We start from the raw sequence: 19,686 nt of genomic DNA, 5'->3' as shown, positions 1-19,686 counted from the left end.
AATATGTATCGAGTTGAGCCAACAATTACATCATCGTGTCTAGCGAGTAAAGACATCTCCTTCTCTTGGCGAGAGTGGAAACATTTCACTTCCCTGAGTATAGAGTTCGTGGTGCATATGTCCACAAGGCACATATTATCTTTCATCAGATTGACTCCGTAGAAATCTATATATAGACTTGAAGATTCTCAGTATGAAAATCACTGTCAGATATATATATAATACATACAAATGTATTGTACCAAAGTGTTGATACAATATATTGTGATATACAATAGATGATGACAACAATACTTATGTTCTTATTACAACATCACAAATGGACATAAATAAATAGACCATTAAGGAGATTGAGAGACTAGCCGAAGGCTCCAAACGTATCGATTTAGGCATACTCAACCAACATGTTCTCTGTGTGAGCAAGGTCCTTTGGCTGATGGAAAGTCAGTGTTTCTCGGTCCAAGAGGAACATCGTGCAAACAACCAATTCCATTTGAAATGTGGGGGTGAAGGTTGAAGTTGGATTCAAACATTTCCCCCTAAGGTCCTTCGTGTCCCGGGATGCTTGCGCTATCTCATGGGACACAAGAAGGATCTTGATGTCCATGACCCACGTAGGGTTGTTGTGGTCATTAAAGACGAGTGCCTCAAATTCTTTAGCCATCGGTTATTTATAGGGAACTACTAGGCATCAGACTACTGATGCTTCTCACCTATCAGACTAGTGCACGTCCATTGGATCAGATGCATGTTGCCCGTCAGATTTGGTATTAAACTCCCTCGCGTGATTTATGGATTGTAGCGTTAATTTTTTTTGAGCAAAATTTGTGGCGTTAATTGATTGTGCATCGTAACTGCTATGCGTGCATGGGCCCAGGGATATGCCTGGTCGTTTGTTTCCTTCTTCTGAGAAGATTTGTGCTTCCAAGAATTAGTGGAATATAAATCCTAACCATAATTTGTTTCCAGGTAGTAAACCAGCTCCGTATCATAACAATAAATTAGTGGAAAATAAATCATATCATAACCAGAATTTGTTTCCTGCTTCCGAGAATTGTGCTTCCAATAATTATGCTTCCGAGGATTGCTTCCGAAAATCGTTTGCTATCCATATTTACGGGAGATTATGTGCATCTTTATGCCATGGAAACAATCCTTTTAAACGTCAAAAGCATGTACTTCAACTAAATCTAGTACAATATATACCTATATTTTTCTGAGACGCATTTTTTTGCAACGATGAAATAGTTCTATGCCATGGAAACATTCCAAACTGATGGAAGCATATGCTTTGTGGTGAGGCAGACAAATATTATCCAACAGAAGGAATTTGTCTATGTTATATTTTTAGGAGATGTAAATATATTTTTTGATGTAAAGGAAGCATTTTTGTTCTATAATGAAAACATTTGCTTTGCAAAGAAATCATCGGCATGGACAAAAAGAATGATCAAGCCTTGAAACAAATTCATAAGATATGCAAAAAGTATTACAATTCCTTTTTGCAACTAAATAAAAGACTATTACATCAACACTTGTTACAAGTTGGTCATGGACAAAAGATCTGCGGTGCCACGAGCTCTCTGTTGTTCCAGTATAACCGACAACTTAGAGTGGTGGCTGGTTTGTCTCAGTTACAATGTGCCCAGCGTCATTGCAAGGCATCGTGCGGACAACAAAGAAGCGCATTTGGAATTGGGTGCAGGTGTCTGTACATTAGAAGCATGCGGTTAGAAAGACGAAATCACAAACTGTAGTTGTTGATCTCTACTATTAAAGAGGGATCAAACCTCGTGATGGTTCGATACCCCCACCTCCCTTCGTACGAGAGCCATCGCATGAGCTCCCACACGCACGCAGCAGCCCAAAACTCAGCAACTCAGCCCACATACTAAAAATCACCAAATCAGCACCCGCAAAAAAAAAACACCAACTCATCCCACGTACGAGCAACACACGAACGAGAAGTCCATGGAACCCCACGATCGCGCCCAGTCAAAAAAAAAAACAGCTCCGCAACCCACGAACGAGGACCAGGTCCATCGACCAAAAATCAAACTCCTTCGGCCCGCCAACGAACGCCAGTTCTTCCTGGCGTCGAGCTCCTCCTGCCATACGAGCTCCATCCACAGGCGAACGCAGGCCGCCAATCGTCGTCCGGCCACATCATTCGCCTGCCGAACCACAACCACGGCGGCCAAACACAACCTCCGCTCGACGGCTGCTGCTGCTTCATCTCCTGAGCCCGCCTTCCTGCTGTACGAGCTCCATCCACAGGCGAACGCAGGCCGCCAATCGTCGTCCGGCCACATTGTTCGCATGCCGAACCACAACCAGGGCGTCCAAACACAACCTCCGCTCCACGGCTGCTGCTGCTTCATCTCCTGAGCCCGCCTACCGTCTTCTTCCTCTACGACGGCAAGACCGATATCCACCTTTGTTAGGTTTGCCATCGTGACCTGTTTCACTCCTGTTCAAATCTTCATAATGTTAGTACTCAGATTGCATCTTTAACTTTTACTCCAACTACATTGAACAAAGCATGCTTCATTACATTAATCAAGTTCTGGGAATTAATACATGTGGACGGGTGCTGTGCAAATGAATGACAGTTATCCCCCAAAGTTATTCCCCAAAGTTTGAACATAGCACTTATTACCCAAAGTTACAAAATCTAATGAGTTATGCCACCTGTTCCCTAAAGAATATTGCCCTGTTCCGTAAAGGATATTGCTAAAGTCCTATAGTATGTCATATCATTTTTGTAATGCAAAAAGACTGCAGGTTTATTTTAGTAAGAAGAATATGTGTTGAAACTGTAAAAACAAAAAATCTAGGAAATTCTGAAATTGCAGTATAAGATTAGGTAAACATTACATCATGGGAACAAACATGCCTGGGTAGATAAAAAATACAAGCTCACCTCCAGAATCCTGTATAGTCTTTTTCGCACCACGTGGAGAGAGACATCTTTCTCTCCACTCCTTCCTCTCCACCTTCATTCTTGTCGCCATGTCTGAGCCCTTTAAAAAAAATTGAACTTCTATGTGTGAGGAAAATGTATATGCTAAAATATACAAACTTCAGCCGCCAAAATATAATATACAAATGTCTATGTGCGAAGAACATGTCTATGCTAAAATATACAAACTTCAGCCGTCAAAATATAATATACAAATGTCTATGTGCGAAGAACATGTCTATGAAAATGAACAAGTGAGTCATAAAAGCCTGTTAAATGAGTCACCAGAGGTCATATCATTTTTTGTAATGCAAAATGGCTGCAGGTTTATTTAAGCTTCTGTAGGACAGAAAGATGTCACGGGACAGAGAGCATCTCTATGATAAAGGGAAAAAAGGTATGTGTATGCCAATCACATGTCTGCACATAAGGTATTCAATAAGCTTCACAACTTAACTTACATTAATCTTATCAGTTGTCGAATATGAGAGAACACCCAGATCACAACTCACCAATACACACCGACCACCATCTGGTTTTTTCATACGTGAACAAACAGGCACTACTAACTACAGTGTTTCGTCCTCCTATGTTGATGACAATGTGCCCACGCAACTGCCTATGATGATTCCTATAGCCGGCAATCTCAAGGCCTTTCAGCCAGTGCCGCATGTGGAAACATCAATCGGTATCGCCCTTACACACGACTTTTTTCAGTTTGCATTTATACATTTTTTCAAACAAAATGGTTCTTCAGGAAATCATTCTCGTGAAGGCACTTACTATGACCATTCGGGGGAAAGACAGTCGTGTTCGGTGGGGACTTCAGGCAGGTCCTTCCGGTCATCAGGAAGGGGTCACGGGGTCAGATAATCGATGCGACCCTGCGGAGTTCGTACCTTTGGAACGGCATGCGCCAGCTAAGGCTCGTCACCAACATGAGGGCGCATAACGACCCGTGGTTCGCAGATTACTTGCTACGGGTAGGTAACGGGACCGAGGAAACTGGCGAGGAAGGCAACATAAGGCTCCCCGAAGATATTTGTGTGCCGCCAACAGGAGACGACGCTGACCTAGAGAAGCTAATTGACCATGTATTTCCTCCTCTGGACGACAACATGGCTGATCCAAATTACATGACATCTCGAGTGATCCTCTCCACCAAGAACGACAACGTTGATAAGATAAATACACGCATGATAGAGTGCTTCCAGGGCGAAGAGAAGATCTACCACAGTTTTGATAGTGCAGAGGATGATCCACACAGCTACTATGCCCCCGAATTCCTTAATAACCTGACTCCCAACAGGCTGCCTCCGCATGCACTCAAACTAAAGATAAATTGCCCTGTTATACTGTTGAGAAACATTGATCCAGCTAATGGGTTGTGTAACGGCACAAGGCTTGTGGTCCGGGGTTTTCAGAGGAACGCCATTGATGCAGAAATCGTGCTAGGACAACATGCTGGTAGGAGGGTGTTCCTTCCTCGGATACCTCTCTGCCCATCCGATGACGATATATTCCCTTTCAAGTTCAAGAGGAAGCAGTTCCCTATTAGGCTCAGCTTTGCCATGACAATCAACAAAGCGCAAGGGCAGACCATCCCAATTGTCGGGGTGTACCTACCGGACCCGGTTTTCTCTCACGGTCAGCTCTACGTCGCATTGTCTAGAGCCACAGCGAAGAGGAACATTAAGATTCTCGCCATCAAGGACAATGGCAAGGGTAAGGGCAAGGGTAAGGAAGAAAGAAAGAATTCAAAGAAGCGAAAAAGATCTGAGCCCTTATTAACGACCATGAAGAACATAGTGTACAAGGAAGTCCTTAGAACATGAAGTCGCCGGATCAAATTATAGCAAGTCAAGGTAAAGTATGTTCATTTCTACATTACAACCACATAACTATTGTAGATCTTAATGCACACTAACCTGAGTTTGTTGCTGTGTAGTACTCAGGCATAGTCAGTCTTCAGAAACCATGAGTATTCCTTTTGCGACATCTGCCCGTCCTATACCTGTTTAAGCTGGAAATAACAAGAGACAGCGTGAAATTTCAAACAGATGCAGGAGGAAGATGTTTGGATAGTGACTTGCTAAAGAAGAACAGAAATACTAAGGTGTCGTATTTCTTTCTAATGCATATATTTTTTTAATATGGTCAAAACCTATGGCATCTAATATCATATATAGCAATATAAAAACTGACTTAAACTTCAATTGCATAGAATCTCTTGTTAGAAATACATGGATAAGGAACTATGTATGTGATAATGAGAGAAGTGCATATTTCAACCCCGAACTCTTGCCCTAGTCTAATTTACAACCCCGAACTTCAATATCATCTAAATTACAACCCCCAACTCTCAAAACCGGTCAGAATTCAACCCTTCTCTCCCTGTTGACCGGTTTTGACCTAGTTGACCGGGTTTTGACCCCTTGACTAGTCAACAGTAAATCTTAAAAAATAAAAATAGAAAAATCACAAATAATTCATTTTTTTCAGAAGGTGAACAGTAAATTTTAAAAAGTAAAAAAGTAAAAAAATTCAACAAATAATTTTGATTTTTTCACCGTCTGAACAGTAAATTCAAAAAACAAAAAAAATAAAAAAAAGAATATTTTTTGCATGGAAGATGTATCAATGTGTGAGGTCCGTGCCAATTTTCATCGTGTTCGGACATCTGAGTAGCTCTCAGCCAAAAAAACAAAATCAGCCCGAACAGTGCACGACAGTTAACTGTTTCACAGACTCCACATTTGTCTTTTTTCTGAGAGCTACTCAAATGTCCAAACAAGCTAAAAAATTGTAACTTAAAAAAAATACTATTCACCATGTGTAAAGAAATAAGAAATAGATTTTTTTTAATTTAATGTTCACCTAGTCAATGGGTCAAAACCGGTCAACTTGGTCAAAAACGGTCAAGGGGTAGTGAAGGGTTGAATCCTGACCGGTTTTGAGAGTTGGGGGTTGTAATTTAGACGGTATTGAAGTTAGGGCTTGTAAATTAGACTAGGGCAAGAGTTCGGGGTTGAAATATGTACTTCTCTCTGTGATAATTAATGAAAAACCCAAGCTGAGTGAAGACATCAGTGATCTCCTCATATCTCTACTATCTCAACTATTAAAGGATGAGTTTTTCTAGGCGACAAATACTTCGATATGAAGAAAAGGAACATAATCTGTTGATCTGCTTTTTTCTGTACCTCTGTGATAAGATTTAGCACGCAGCTATCCTTAATTTCTAACACGTTCTTAAACATCAATTTCAGGCCTCAAAATTCAATGAAGAAGGTATTTCCAAAGTACCATGTACATGATTAGAAACATCAACCTTAAGCTATTTGCCAAAAGATGCAGACCAAGCTTTGCATTCGATTTTTACAAATGGTACATTAGTATGACTGTCACCATTGTAGAGTACTGACTTATATGTCAGGTTACCTTGCATAAATCTGTATGATTCTGACATTGTGTTTTGCTTTGTTGAAATGCATTGTGGGTCTGTACAATTCGAAATTTGGTCGGGATTGGCAGATCGAATCTCCAGGAAGAGGAAGCTAGCCTCCTTGACCATAGTTCTTTTCCTTCTTGGAAGTTTCAACACACTCAGGCACATCACCGAGAACACGCGAGTCACAACGTTAAGGTGTTAAGCATCTTCTAGAGTAGACTATAACTATACACAATGTTAAGGCCATGCTGCTGCCTTTGCCTGATTGAGGCGTAAGTGATTTCCTTGGTCCGATCGATGCTCACGCCATGCTTTTTTTAATATGAACGGCTAAAATGGTTTAAACAATAACTATTAGAAGACACTTTGCCTGTTCTACTAAAACCAAGTTGTACTAATTCTGTCCCTAAAAAACTGTACTTTTGGTACGCTAACAAATTTCATGTGGTTAGCCCTTTAAACGAGTTTATGGGAAACAGAATTGGCAAAAAGTCTGTATCCAATCCAAACAACCCCAAGAAAGGTTTAATCCTCATATCACTAAATAAACAACCTTATCCTAACCGTATACCAATAATACACATCTAGCTAGCAATCCAACAGACCTACCAATCTACCTCTAGTTTTTTGCTTCACCGGCGGTGCCAATCCAACAGACCTACCAATGCAGAATGCGGAGGGAGAGAGGGGAGTCGACCGTGACAAGGTAAGATTCGTGAGCACCTTGGTCCTGATGCACAAGGAGGGGAGCAGGGCTCGGTGGCGAAGAGAAGCCGTCGATGTCGCGGTGCACCACGGAATCCACTCCTGCTCGTACTCCGTCTATCCGGGCGAGCACGGCTTGCTGCAAGGTCTCCTCGGGCTGCACGGCGCGCGCCGGCCGCCGGGTGTTGCCAACAGAAGATTCCGACCGGCGTGTCGCCGTCGCAGCAGGGGGGTGGCGTCGGGCGGGGGACGCGGGGAAGGGGGCGCCCAGACTGCGCGCGCGTCCGCGAGAGCCCTGCCCGGCGGATCTCGCCAGACACCAAGGAGTGATGGGAGCGGGTGTGGGATGCTCGCGAGGGCGCAGCCAGGCGGTAAGAATGGTTCGGAGGCGGGGGGATGGAAGGTTGGGCCAGGGATTGGTGCCTCGCACCGTCGCGTGCCGTGCCGATGCGCCCCATGACGCGCCGGCGGCTGGACAGGGGAGCTGGGTAGGTGGTAGCTGAAGGGAAAAGCGGTGAGGACAAAGTGAGAGCGGTGAGGAGAGAGTGAGACTGAGAGTCACAGCTGCACTTCCTTGGTTCCTAAATACAAAGTATAATATTCCGGTCACGACGCGCATCCAGCTCTGCTACAACTGCTGCTTTTTTTCATCCACGGTCACCTGCCACATTCCACATACAGGCCAGGTCTGAACAGAGAAGTTACCTGCCACACAACAAGGTAGGAGTAACATACATTCCCGCCAATCAGTTCCTTTGGATGTAATGGAAACAAATAATGCATGAGAGAGATATGGAACTCAGCTCTTTCCAATCTATGCTTCTCCCAGTAAATCCTTGCATCTTAGAGGCTTGAACCAACGTTGCTTCATTTCTTGATAGCAGTTTTCTTTTAAATATTATACTATACCTGAATGCCCGTGGTTCAGTCGTTATATTCATACTATCCACACATAAATTCAGCCATTCAAAAAATTAATCTGAGAGCCAGCATGTGCATACCTCAACAATTATTCATTGATTCTTCCCGCTAAGCTTTATTAGCTGCAAGTGAAATGGTGGGAGAGCACTCGTCGCCATGGCCGAATCTAGCGACAAAAGAACAATTTTCACTTCTCAAAGAGCAATTTTCACTTCTCAAAGATGTTCTTTTACTTTCGCAGCTGCAGGCCACATATATATTAGTAGTCCTGTTGTACAACTTTGATGAATTTTCCTTTTCCAAGTTATTGTTGGTCCAGTTATTGGCCTCTCTAAAAACATTTGTTTTCACTTGTCCTTTGCTCCCAGGAAATCTGGTTCAAGCTCTACTGTTGTTTTATAGAAGGAAGTTGGAGGCGGCATTCGAAAATCCAGCAGCTTCTTCTTCTGGGTATGAAAAAAACTGACTATAGATTTCGTGGTCTGCCATTGCTTTTCTATTTCTTTGTGTTCTTATTGTATCGGATGGCATGATTGACATCTATTTCAAAAAGTCCATATACTTCAGCAATTGACAGATTTTGCTATCATACAGGTCAATAACAATAGGCATCGATTGCAAACTTTAGAGGTACTATGCATGTGTGTTAGAATTTTATTGATTTGTATCTTATCCTTATTGCCACTCTGTTGCTTCCAAATTTAAATGTGACATATTTTGTTAAACTGTATTAGATGGCGCCAATTAATCTTAGACATCAGCGGACATTTGCAAACTTCACAAAAAAACCAGTCAAACCTAGGTAAGTTTAACATGCTTTCTCATATTTGAAAGAAAAGGAAAACCCTGTTAGCTAATTTAAGCTATTTGTTATAGATTCATAGACTTCGATGACATCGAATATTCTGATACATTCAGAACTTGTAGCATCTGCGTGAGGGTAGATGTCAAATTCCCGGTTAATCCAAGTGGTGATAAGCTTCACTTCATTCTTATGGACAAAACTGTAAGTCTCAAGCATGTTAGATTGCTAAAATAGAAATTTGTTTTATCATCATCTAACATTTCCTAAAACAATTCTAAGGGTTCCAAAATCGAGGCTATAGTTTCCGGAAAAGATTTAGTGAATAGATTCAATCTTACATTGCACATGGGTCATAAGTACATCATTCATGGTGTTACTATGCGGCCTAACTTAGAAGAACTGGAGTGTAGATACATTCAACACACATATGAGTGTTCCTTCAGCGCAAGGACATTTGTTGAGTCTCTCTCACTTCAATTTCCAACATATCCCAAGCATTTGATGTCGTTCCAAGAAGTTCAGAGGTGTCCAAGAAACACTTTCGTAGGTATGCATTCAAGCATGCAATACTTCCTAACATAGAGAAAATCTTGGTATATAATTTTGACTAATGATAATTGACACAGACATAGTTGGCATAGTCGTTCATTATGATGGACATGAACGAATTGGGGGATACCCAGGTGCTGAAATATATAGAGAGGTCACCTTCATGGATATATGGTATGTGTAGTTGGTACATAATAGTTCCAACTCTTTTATAATGAATAATCGAAATTAGTTCAAAAAGTCCTTGACATGGTTACCATTTAAAAAAAATCCAAATTATAGGGGCAAACTTATAGTTGTTGGGATTTGGGGTGGCAACTTGATTCAGAACTCATATAGGTGGTCAACAACTGAAGGCAATAAACCTATTGTCCTTGCCACTATGCTTCGTAAGGATTGCAAATACGGTAACTGAAGCATCTATACCAATACATGTATTGCAAATACTAAGAAAGTGTATTGTTATGTCGACCTAAATATTTTTTTATCTTGGCAATAGGAAATCTGGAAACTTCAAATTACACCACCTTGCATTCAACCCGGATCATACTACAGCACACGCACTTGATGGTGAGTAGTTATGACTTATTATCAACTAAAAATCAATTACTTACAATTGTTATTACCATGTGTAGATAAATTTTAAATATTATTAAATGCAACATTTATAATATATATTTTTGCAGATATTCGCCAGAAAATAATAGGTGGGTTGATTGATATGAAGTTTGTTCAGCAATTTATTGAGTGGAGGTGGGCTTTCCTAGCAAGCGAGTTGTCTACAAAGGATCCCCGACACAGGATGTATATAAAGAAAGCTCGGCGCATGTAGTAGAGATAGTAGACATTGATTATGCCTACGGAGTAGCTTGGTTTGTATCTACTATGTAGGTGACTGTTTCGTCATGTTTGTTTGTGTCTATGCTGTTTTAAGGGATGTGCTAATTTCATGGATGATTTAGTTATTATCTACATTTAAAAACAAGTTTGTCAATGTTCATAGATTTTGAATTACCTTTGACGTTGTTTTTTTGTCAAAATATATTCTATAAAAAGCACTCATTTAAAATATCCAAGTCCATGCTATCACTTTGTCGAGTAATCTTTTCACATCATACTTCGTATTTTGTGTGTCCGTGGCAAGGCACGGGCATTCAACTAGTACTATAAAAGGTGCAAAAATGCATTTACAATAAAATTTCACCACTAAAAGTGGCACTGGTTGAAGCACATTATAGTAGTCCTTGAAGCAAATATGGTTGCTAATGATTCCATCAAAATGATTTTACCATAAAATAAGCATACACTTACAATGCTTGAAGCAAAATTCACTATACCATAGAAACATATGGAAGAAATAAACATAGGAAGCATCAGCTTCATTATATCGTAGCATATATCAAACACACCAGAAGCATGGAGTTTTTTTTTTTGAATTGGTAGCACGATTGGATGCAGAAAGTTGTGTTGGCAAATAAGTTAGGAACATAAATTAACGGAAAAACTAACGCCCACACGTGTAGGCATTTGCAGATCACGCACACGCCTCCATCATCACTCATTTTGCCACGTATGAATAGATGACATCAGCAGAAATCTTTTTGGTTTTCGGCTTAAAAATATTTTATCTCCTAAATAAAAAAGTGAACTAAAAATCCGTTTTCACCATTAAACCCGTCTCGACAAGATCTTTAAAACTAGACCCCATTTTGATATGTTTCGATGATTTTTTTTTGCCCGGAAGTTGCCATGATGTTTACACTATAGTTGCCATAGTGCTTAAACTAAAGTTGCCATGTGGCATTTTTAGTTTGTAGATCATGGCAATTTTAGTTTTTTTATGATGGCAATTCCAGTACTTTGACCATGAAAATATTTTTTTATTAACCATGGCAATTTTAAGTGCATGTATCATGGCAATTTTAGTTTATGGTGCATGGCAAGTCTAATTTCTTAATCTCTGTTTTATAATATGTTAAAATTTACTTTTAAATGTAAAAGAAAATAGTTGAAACATATCATGGCAACTTCAGTGTAAATATCATGGCAATTCATGTACAATAGACATGGCAACTTTTAACCAAAAAACATTTCGCCGAAATATATCGACATGAGATCTAGTTTTGAAGATCTCGTCGTGAGGGATTTAATGGTGAAAACGGATCTTCAATCGGATTTTTCATTTAAGAGATAAAACATTTTAAAAACTAAAAATCCAAAAAAATTCTCGCATGCATGCATGCGATGATGTGGCAATCTATTTGCATTAGAGACGTGTGGTGCGTCTTCTTTCCTGCCACACGTGTGGCAGTTATCGACGTCCTAAATTAATTAGTTAATACAGTACAATACTAAAGTAGTCTGTTCTCGATATAACTGGAAACATGTATGAGAATGAACTATTTCCATGAAAAAAAGCTAATTTGTCAACCTAATTATGGACTATTGACACAATCATCTGGACTGAAGTACAATGAGACCAGTACTTTGAAAGCGTGGATATTGGCAATCAGCATTCATGCTGACTAACATAAGAGTATAAAAAATGGAAGCATGGATGAAATGCTGGAAACATATAGATACTTGCACACATGATACCGAAGCACTCATATGTGATACAGATCAAAGGAAGCACATAGAAAACTTAACTAGCAAAGCTCGCGCGGCGGCACGCCGTGCCAGTCGATACAGTGTGTCTATATGAAGTGAGGGTACATGCAGAGTGGTATCAAGTCAGAAAAGTTGTTGCACATCTTTACTACAATTCTTGTTTGCATTGTAAATTTAGTTTGTTGTGTGGTTACCTACTGACGGCGTAAACTGCCATTGCTTTGTTCGTTCCTTTTTTTTAAGTTGTTGATTGTTTTTTAAGGTATCTACCCGCTTATTTCAAGTGGTTTGTTCGTTCCTTCTCTGTATTGTAAGGAGTTTTCTTTTGCCACCTCAAGTGCATAGTAGTTGTTATCATTAATAGTCCAGGTATTTGGGCAGTCGCATCATGTCTGACACCCTTGGGAAGCCCCTGTACGCCTACAATTCGTCTTGACGCCCTTGGGAAACCCCTGCACGCCTTCAATTCAAGCGGAGGGAGTAGCAGGAACCAAATCCTCATATATAAGGCATGCGATCTCTCTAGAAGCAAATCAAGCGGATATGAGGAAGCAGCGAGGCAACACCACGCCCACACCATCGTGTCAACAGCATCAATTACCAATCCGTGCATGCAAGAAAAAAATAAACCACCTGACACTCAACATCACCCAACCCATGCATGCGCTGTAGAAGAATAAAGATCGTAGCCGCTAAACAAACATGCAACGAGTCCCCCAAAACATATCCCAGTTGATCGAGAAACTAAATCGCCAAAAGATATGCTAAAGGCATCAGCGAGCATCCCCGACCAATTCCCCAAGTGGTACACGTGTTCTTCACCTATTAGCTAACATAACATAGAGGCAATATATTGTGCATGTAAGTTTTTGATTACCACAGATAAATGTCACAAGAAGGAAAAATAATTACCAAGTACACAAAAGAGCATACTTAAAAATATTATCTTGCCACAAACCTGCAGGAAAAAATATATTTCCAAGAATGCAACATGTACATCATAGTCAAATCTGAAAGCATCAGATTCTTAAAGTTAAAATATGCAAAATGCAAAAAGGATTTTGCTTAATGAAGGTAAAAGAAAGTTTGAAGCAGAATAAAGGGTACAATATTCACTTACTGTTTAACCCAAATTATTGTTGGACTCATTCAGCAGGACTAAAGCTTGCTTTCATTTGTTGAAACTTACTATTATCATTACATAAAAAGCATCCTATGATGTCCATCATCTGCCGCACACACAAATGAAGACCAAATACCAACGCCAGGTGAATGGAAAAGATAGAGCAAACAAAAAAGGTTGGCTGCCATAATTCATGTAATCTATCAAAAAGGAATACAGAACCAATTAGGCATATATTTTTGTACTATATGCACACCCTTCAAATCTGAACTAACAATTGATATCCTTATTGCCCGAAGCTCAAAACTACCAAGGGAGAACTAAAAGTGCAATGGTGCATTTATGTATTACAATGAAGAAATCAGAAGACTCTCTCTTCCATACGAATTTTTTTACTGAAGGGGTATAAATATCAGTTTATGAAATATAAATTATTATCTTTTTTAGGGGTACGTAAATTATTGTGTTTTTTTAGGATTGTAAATTATTATGTAAGCATGTAAATCTGAGTGTGAGACGTCCTTGGGCTTATTTCCAGCCACGCACATATCCTTGTGCTTTTCTCTTGCGCTTGTCTCTCCAAGCATGTACTTGGACCAAAGAGAAAAGAGAGCAAAATGAGACGGTCCATCTCCAATAGAATATATATATATATATATATATATATATATATATATATATATATATATATATATATAAGGATTGACTATTCGTCACCCTGGGTGAGGAATAGTTATTTTTCACCCCCTCTATTTTACCACCAATGCACTGTAATTTTACATTCCATAAGTTTTATCTTATTTCTGACGTAAAAAGAGACCGTAAGAAAATATATAATCGTCATAAAAATTATTTTATGTTATATAAAATTACAAACGTACAAACATAGTGTAAAATATACATAAACTCCAAATTTTATTGTCTTATGACCTATATTTTTATTTTCTTATACCAAATTTTACGTAGTGAATCAATAGGAATATAACTATTTGAATTTCAAATGTAATTTAATTATGAAGTGATCGTAAGATTACCTCGAGAAGAATAACATATTCTGCACCCTTGGTGGTGAATAGCATCATTTTGACATCAATGCACCAGATTTTTACGTTTCGTAAATTTTGTCTTATTTCATACTTAAAAAGAGAACGTAAAAAAATATATACTCACCGTAAAAAAATATTACATAAAATTACGAATGTAAAAATATAGTGTAAAACATACATAAAATGTATTTTTCTGGTCTTATAATCATTTTTTTGTACCAAATTTTACATATTGAATCAATATGCATGTAACTATTTATATTCTAAACATAATTTATTTGAGAAGCGATAGTAAGATTACCTCGGATGAAGAATAACTTATTCTGCACCCTGGGTGGTGAATAGTAACACTATATATATAATCAAACCTATTGTGTTTCTCTCTAGAGATGGTAATCTCAGCCACATACTCGTCTTGGGATATGGTCCCATTTCTTTCCCTCCAAACTTTTCCATCATTTTGAGAGTGTGGAATTTATTTCCTCTTTGGGCTGGTAGTGGTCCACAAATGCATGTGCATAGGTAGTAGGCTCAGTCCATAGGCTGACACCCGTGTTGTGTGACAGTGTTCGGGCCACGCGTCAACGGTTCCCGGCCCATGAAGGATTCCGCGCACAGAAAAGGTTCGACACTTTTCTCGGTCACATAGAGTATTTTTTTTCTCGTGCATGCTCATCCGCAGTTATACTCATTTTTGTTTTGGATTGATCGCAACCCAGTCAAATGGGCAGGAAGCATCGGAACAGATGCCAACATTACGGGCTGGTAGAGGTCAAACCGTTGGGCTGGTAACATTATCCGGCATTGCCTGCGGGCATGGAAAGAAAAAAGTAGCGGTTTTGCAAAGAGCAATGTTATTCAGTACATGTTCTACAAAATAATTTACGTACCAGTTCATTGAAGCGATGATTGCTAAAATTAGTAAAGGTATGGCACATGGCTGCGGACGAGCGCGCACCAAACAAACTAGTCCATGCACGCGAGGTTGAAGCGACGGTTGCTAAAATCGTGGGAGCGGTAACAATATAAAAGAAACTAGTACTCCTAGTATGTATGGATTTTCGTAACATCTTTACGTAAGAATAAGATTTTCCGTGTACATTTGTTCTGATGTACACGCACTTGAAACGTGCCAGCTAGCAATGCAAATGGAGTCAGAACGCGGGAAGCCTGAATAACAATAATCTTGTATCTACGTAATATCACATACACTTCCTAATCTAATTCTCTCTCCCTCCTAATTTAACGGTGGGCCCCTTTCTCTTCCCATCTTTAATTCTGACTTGCCATATTTATTGTTACATAGATATAGGTGCATGCACGCGAACACTGAAAAATCCAAGAGTTGGGCGAGGCCATCTGATGCATGTGGTAGCACACGCAGGACTCGCTCTAGTCCATGCACGCGATTCCCCAACGGATATAACACATGCCTGAAGGGAACCTGACGCACGCATGCGACGCAGCCGACGGACCGGCTGCTTGTGTGTATGTATCAGCCTAGGCTATGCCTTGTGCACGCAAGGCGTGACCACCTGCAAGGCATGGACATGGAATGGTCCACTCTCACCTTCTTGACCTCGAATATAGTGTGCAGCAGTTTCCGTCAGCACGGCGTCCACGGAGCTGCGTTGGGCCATCTCAGCCATATTCTAGCGAAGAAGGATCATGACGAGAGTGTCGGCGAGAGGTGTACCGAGGGGGCTGGCTACTTGCTATGCGGTCGCACTGAGTGTTAGAGCATCTCCAGCCGTTCGGCCCCCCAGAGCGCTAAAAAAGAGCGGTCTGGGGGCGAACCGACGCTAGTTCGGCCCCTGAGGGCGACCTACCTCCCAGTCACGCCCCCAGGCGCCGCCCCCAGGACGCGAAAAATTCGAACTTGGTCGTTCCCTCTCAGAAAAGACGTCACAAGTCGGGCGATCGCAAGCCATAGTTCGGCGTACAAAAAATAGAGCGGCAGAAGTTCGCGTGCGCAACGCATCACTCGGCGGGCTCTGCCCCAGGCGTCGGCGGAGTTGGCGTGCGTGGGCTTGGCGGTGTCGAAGCTGCTTCTGCGCTGGGCGGTGTCGGCGCAGGTTCGGTGGTGCTGGGCATCGTGGAGGCGTCATCATGCGGGCTTGGCGGCGGCGTGGGCGTCGGCGACCTTGTCGAGGGAAGCTGGTTCAGGATGAGGCCGCGCTCCGCCAAGTACCACGCCTTGACCGCCTCGTCGGTGCTCTGGAGCATGTCCGCCCCGCCCAGCAGGAAAGCCAGGTCGGTGTTTCTCTTCTTCGCGGCGACGTTCGTCCGGAGTAGGTCGAGCTTGACGGCACTGCTCGACATCAACGCCGACCACCGCGCCTCGGTCTTCTCTTCACGAAGGACGACCCGGGCCTACGCGTCGGCGAGGCAGTGCTCGATGGACTCCTGCACTCGAGCGGTGGCCGCGTCGGCGTATTTCTCCTTCTTGGCAACTTTGTTGCCGTCCGGCCGCCCTTCCGATGCGCCAGGAGTCGGCGTGTCCGGCTTGTAGGTCTCCTTGGCCTTGTCGAGGGTGCGCCGGACTTCCGCCCACTTCTCGCACTTGTCAATGCGCTTGTAAACATGGAGGTACTTGAATTCGGCGTCGCTGTTGCTCTGCCGGTACAGGGCGAACATGCACAGCAACTGCGCGGAGGAACAAACAGTTGGCGCGCGTACACGGCGAAGAGAGGCGGGAGACCGGCGTGGCATACCTGATCCTCAACGCTGGCGCTGCTCTCCGGGCGAGCCGCGGCCTCCTCGACTACCCCATGCCATTTGTTGCACGCCCCATGGATACGCCCCCAATGCTTCCTCTGCTTCGGCTGGGCGACAGAGGTGGTCGCGGTTGCCGCCGCGCGGGGGATGCCGTACTTCTTCGGTGGCATGACGGCCGACTGGGAGGCGAGCGGGAGGGAGATTAACGGGAGGAAGGAAGAGAATGGGAGGGAAATTGGGAAAAGCGGGAAGAGGCGCTCGACTCGCCGACAGGGCGGACCCACGCGCCCTTTTCGCTTGTGCCGGCGCCCCAGGCGCCCCCAGGGCATCGGGTTTGGCCTGGGTCCGTCGGCACTAGTTTCGGCTCGAGCCGGCGAAAAACGGGCTTTTGGGGGGCGCGACTGGGCCGTTTTTTCGGCACCGGTGCGGCAAAAACCCTGAGGAGGGCCTGTTCGGGGCGCGGCTGGAGATGCTCTTAGAGTGAGGGGAGGGCTATGGGGTGGGACTGGGCGTTGGAGTGATGGTCTCACTATGAGGTGGAACCGTGGCAAGATGGAGTCTCTACAACTCTGTTCTGCATGTTGTATAACAAAGGTGCAGTCATCCTCCAAAAAAAAGAAAACAAAAGTCTAAAAAACCCTTGAATTCATACTTGTAGTCTGAATTGAACCTTGAACTTAAAATCCTGAAAACTAGCACCCTATACTCTTTAATCCCGGTCTATCCTGGGTGATTTTTGCTAACTCATTGTTTGGTGCACCGAGATAACACGATCCCAACCAGGATCACGCTAGTCTCGCAAATTAAAAGGACCCATTTGTTGTAATCCTCCTCCTTTTCCATCTCTCTCTCTCTGAAATGTGTGCAGCGTGAGGTCGCTGGTGGCTGTGACCTGCTGCGTGGTGCAAGAGAGCTCGGGGGCGTCCTCTTCCCATCCTCTGCCCGCGAGTTCTGAGCAGATGCGGGGCCTGTTGGAAATATGCCCTAGAGGCAATAATAAATTAATTATTATTATATTTCCTTGTTCATGATAATCGTTTATTATCCATGCTAGAATTGTATTGATAGGAAACTCAGATACATGTGTGGATACATAGACAACACCATGTCCCTAGTAAGCCTCTAGTTGACTAGCTCGTTGATCAATAGATGGTTACGGTTTCCTGACCATGGACATTGGATGTCATTGATAACGGGATCACATCATTAGGAGAATGATGTGATGGACAAGACCCAATCCTAAGCCTAGCACAAAGATCGTGTAGTTCGTATGCTATAGCTTTTCTAATGTCAAGTATCATTTCCTTAGACCATGAGATTGTGCAACTCCCGGATACCGTAGGAGTGCTTTGGGTGTGCCAAACGTCACAACGTAACTGGGTGGCTATAAAGGTACACTACGGGTATCTCTGAAAGTGTCTGTTGGGTTGGCACGAATCGAGACTGGGATTTGTCACTCCGTGTGACGGAGAGGTATCTCTGGGCCCACTCGGTAGGACATCATCATAATGTGCACAATGTGATCAAGGAGTTGATCACGGGATGATGTGTTACGGAACGAGTAAAGAGACTTGCCGGTAACGAGATTGAACAAGGTATCGGGATACCGACGATCGAATCTCGGGCAAGTATCGTACCGCTAGACAAAGGGAATTGCATACGGGATTGATTAAGTCCTTGACATCGTGGTTCATCCGATGAGATCATCGTGGAACATGTGGGAGCCAACATGGGTATCCAGATCCCGCTGTTGGTTATTGACCGGAGAGTCATCTCGGTCATGTCTGCATGTCTCCCGAACCCGTAGGGTCTACACACTTAAGGTTCGGTGACGCTAGGGTTATAGAGATATTAGTATGCGGTAACCCGAAAGTTGTTCGGAGTCCCGGATGAGATCCCGGACGTCACAAGGAGTTCCGGAATGGTCCGTAGGTAAAGAATTATACATAGGAAGTGCTATTTTGGCTATCGGGACAAGTTTCGGGGTCACCGGTATTGTACCGGGACCACCGGAAGGGTCCCGGGGGTCCACCGGGTGGGGCCACCTGCCCCGGGGGGCCACATGGGCTGTAGGGGGTGCGCCTTGGCCTATATGGGCCAAGGGCACCAGCCCCAAGAGGCCCATGCACCAAGAGAAGAGGGAAAGGGAGAGTCCTAAAGGGGGAAGGCACCTCCGAGGTGCCTTGGGGAGGATGGACTCCTCCCCCCCTTGGCCGCACCCTTCCTTGGAGGAAGGGGCAAGGCTGCGCCCTCCCCTCTCCCTTGGCCCTATATATAGTGGGGGGAAGGGAGGGCAACAATACCCAAGCCCTGGCGCCTCCCTCTCCCTCCCATGACACATCTCCCTCCTCCCACAGCGCTTGGCGAAGCCCTGTTGGAATCCCGTTACTTCCACCACCACGCCGTCGTGCTGTTGGATCTCCATCAACCTCTCCTCCCCCCTTTCTGGATCAAGAAGGAGGAGACGTCGCTGCTCCGTACGTGTGTTGAACGCGGAGGTGCCGTCCGTTCGGCGCTAGGATCATCAGTGATTTGGATCACGACGAGTACGACTCCATCAACCCCGTTCTCTTGAACGCTTCCGTGCGCGATCTACAAGGGTATGTAGATCCACTCCTCCCTCGTTGCTAGATGACTCCATAGATTGATCTTGGTGACACGTAGGAAAATTTTGAACTATTGCTACGTTACCCAACAGTGGCATCATGAGCTAGGTCTATGCGTAGTTTCTATGCACGAGTAGAACACAAAGTAGTTGTGGGCGTTGATTTTGTTCAATATTCTTGCCGTTACTAG

The 19,686-nt window shown here is 43.1% G+C and overlaps 1 protein-coding gene across 1 annotated transcript; it reads left to right on the top strand.

Annotated features, from left to right (window-relative positions):
* Positions 1-3,873: 3,873 nt before the first annotated feature.
* Positions 3,874-16,684, top strand: LOC147992027 (uncharacterized). The gene is made up of 2 exons (XM_087538902.1): positions 3,874-4,699; positions 16,248-16,684. The coding sequence occupies exons 1-2, from the start codon at positions 3,874-3,876 to the stop codon at positions 16,682-16,684; spliced, it is 1,263 nt and encodes a 420-aa protein (XP_087395028.1).
* Positions 16,685-19,686: the final 3,002 nt, after the last annotated feature.

This window comes from Triticum urartu, chromosome 1A (genome assembly GCF_056163025.1).
Source record: "Triticum urartu cultivar PI428250 chromosome 1A, HENAU_Tu73, whole genome shotgun sequence".
Classification (NCBI taxonomy): domain Eukaryota; kingdom Viridiplantae; phylum Streptophyta; class Magnoliopsida; order Poales; family Poaceae; genus Triticum; species Triticum urartu.
This window is presented reverse-complemented; position numbering and strand designations above follow the sequence as displayed.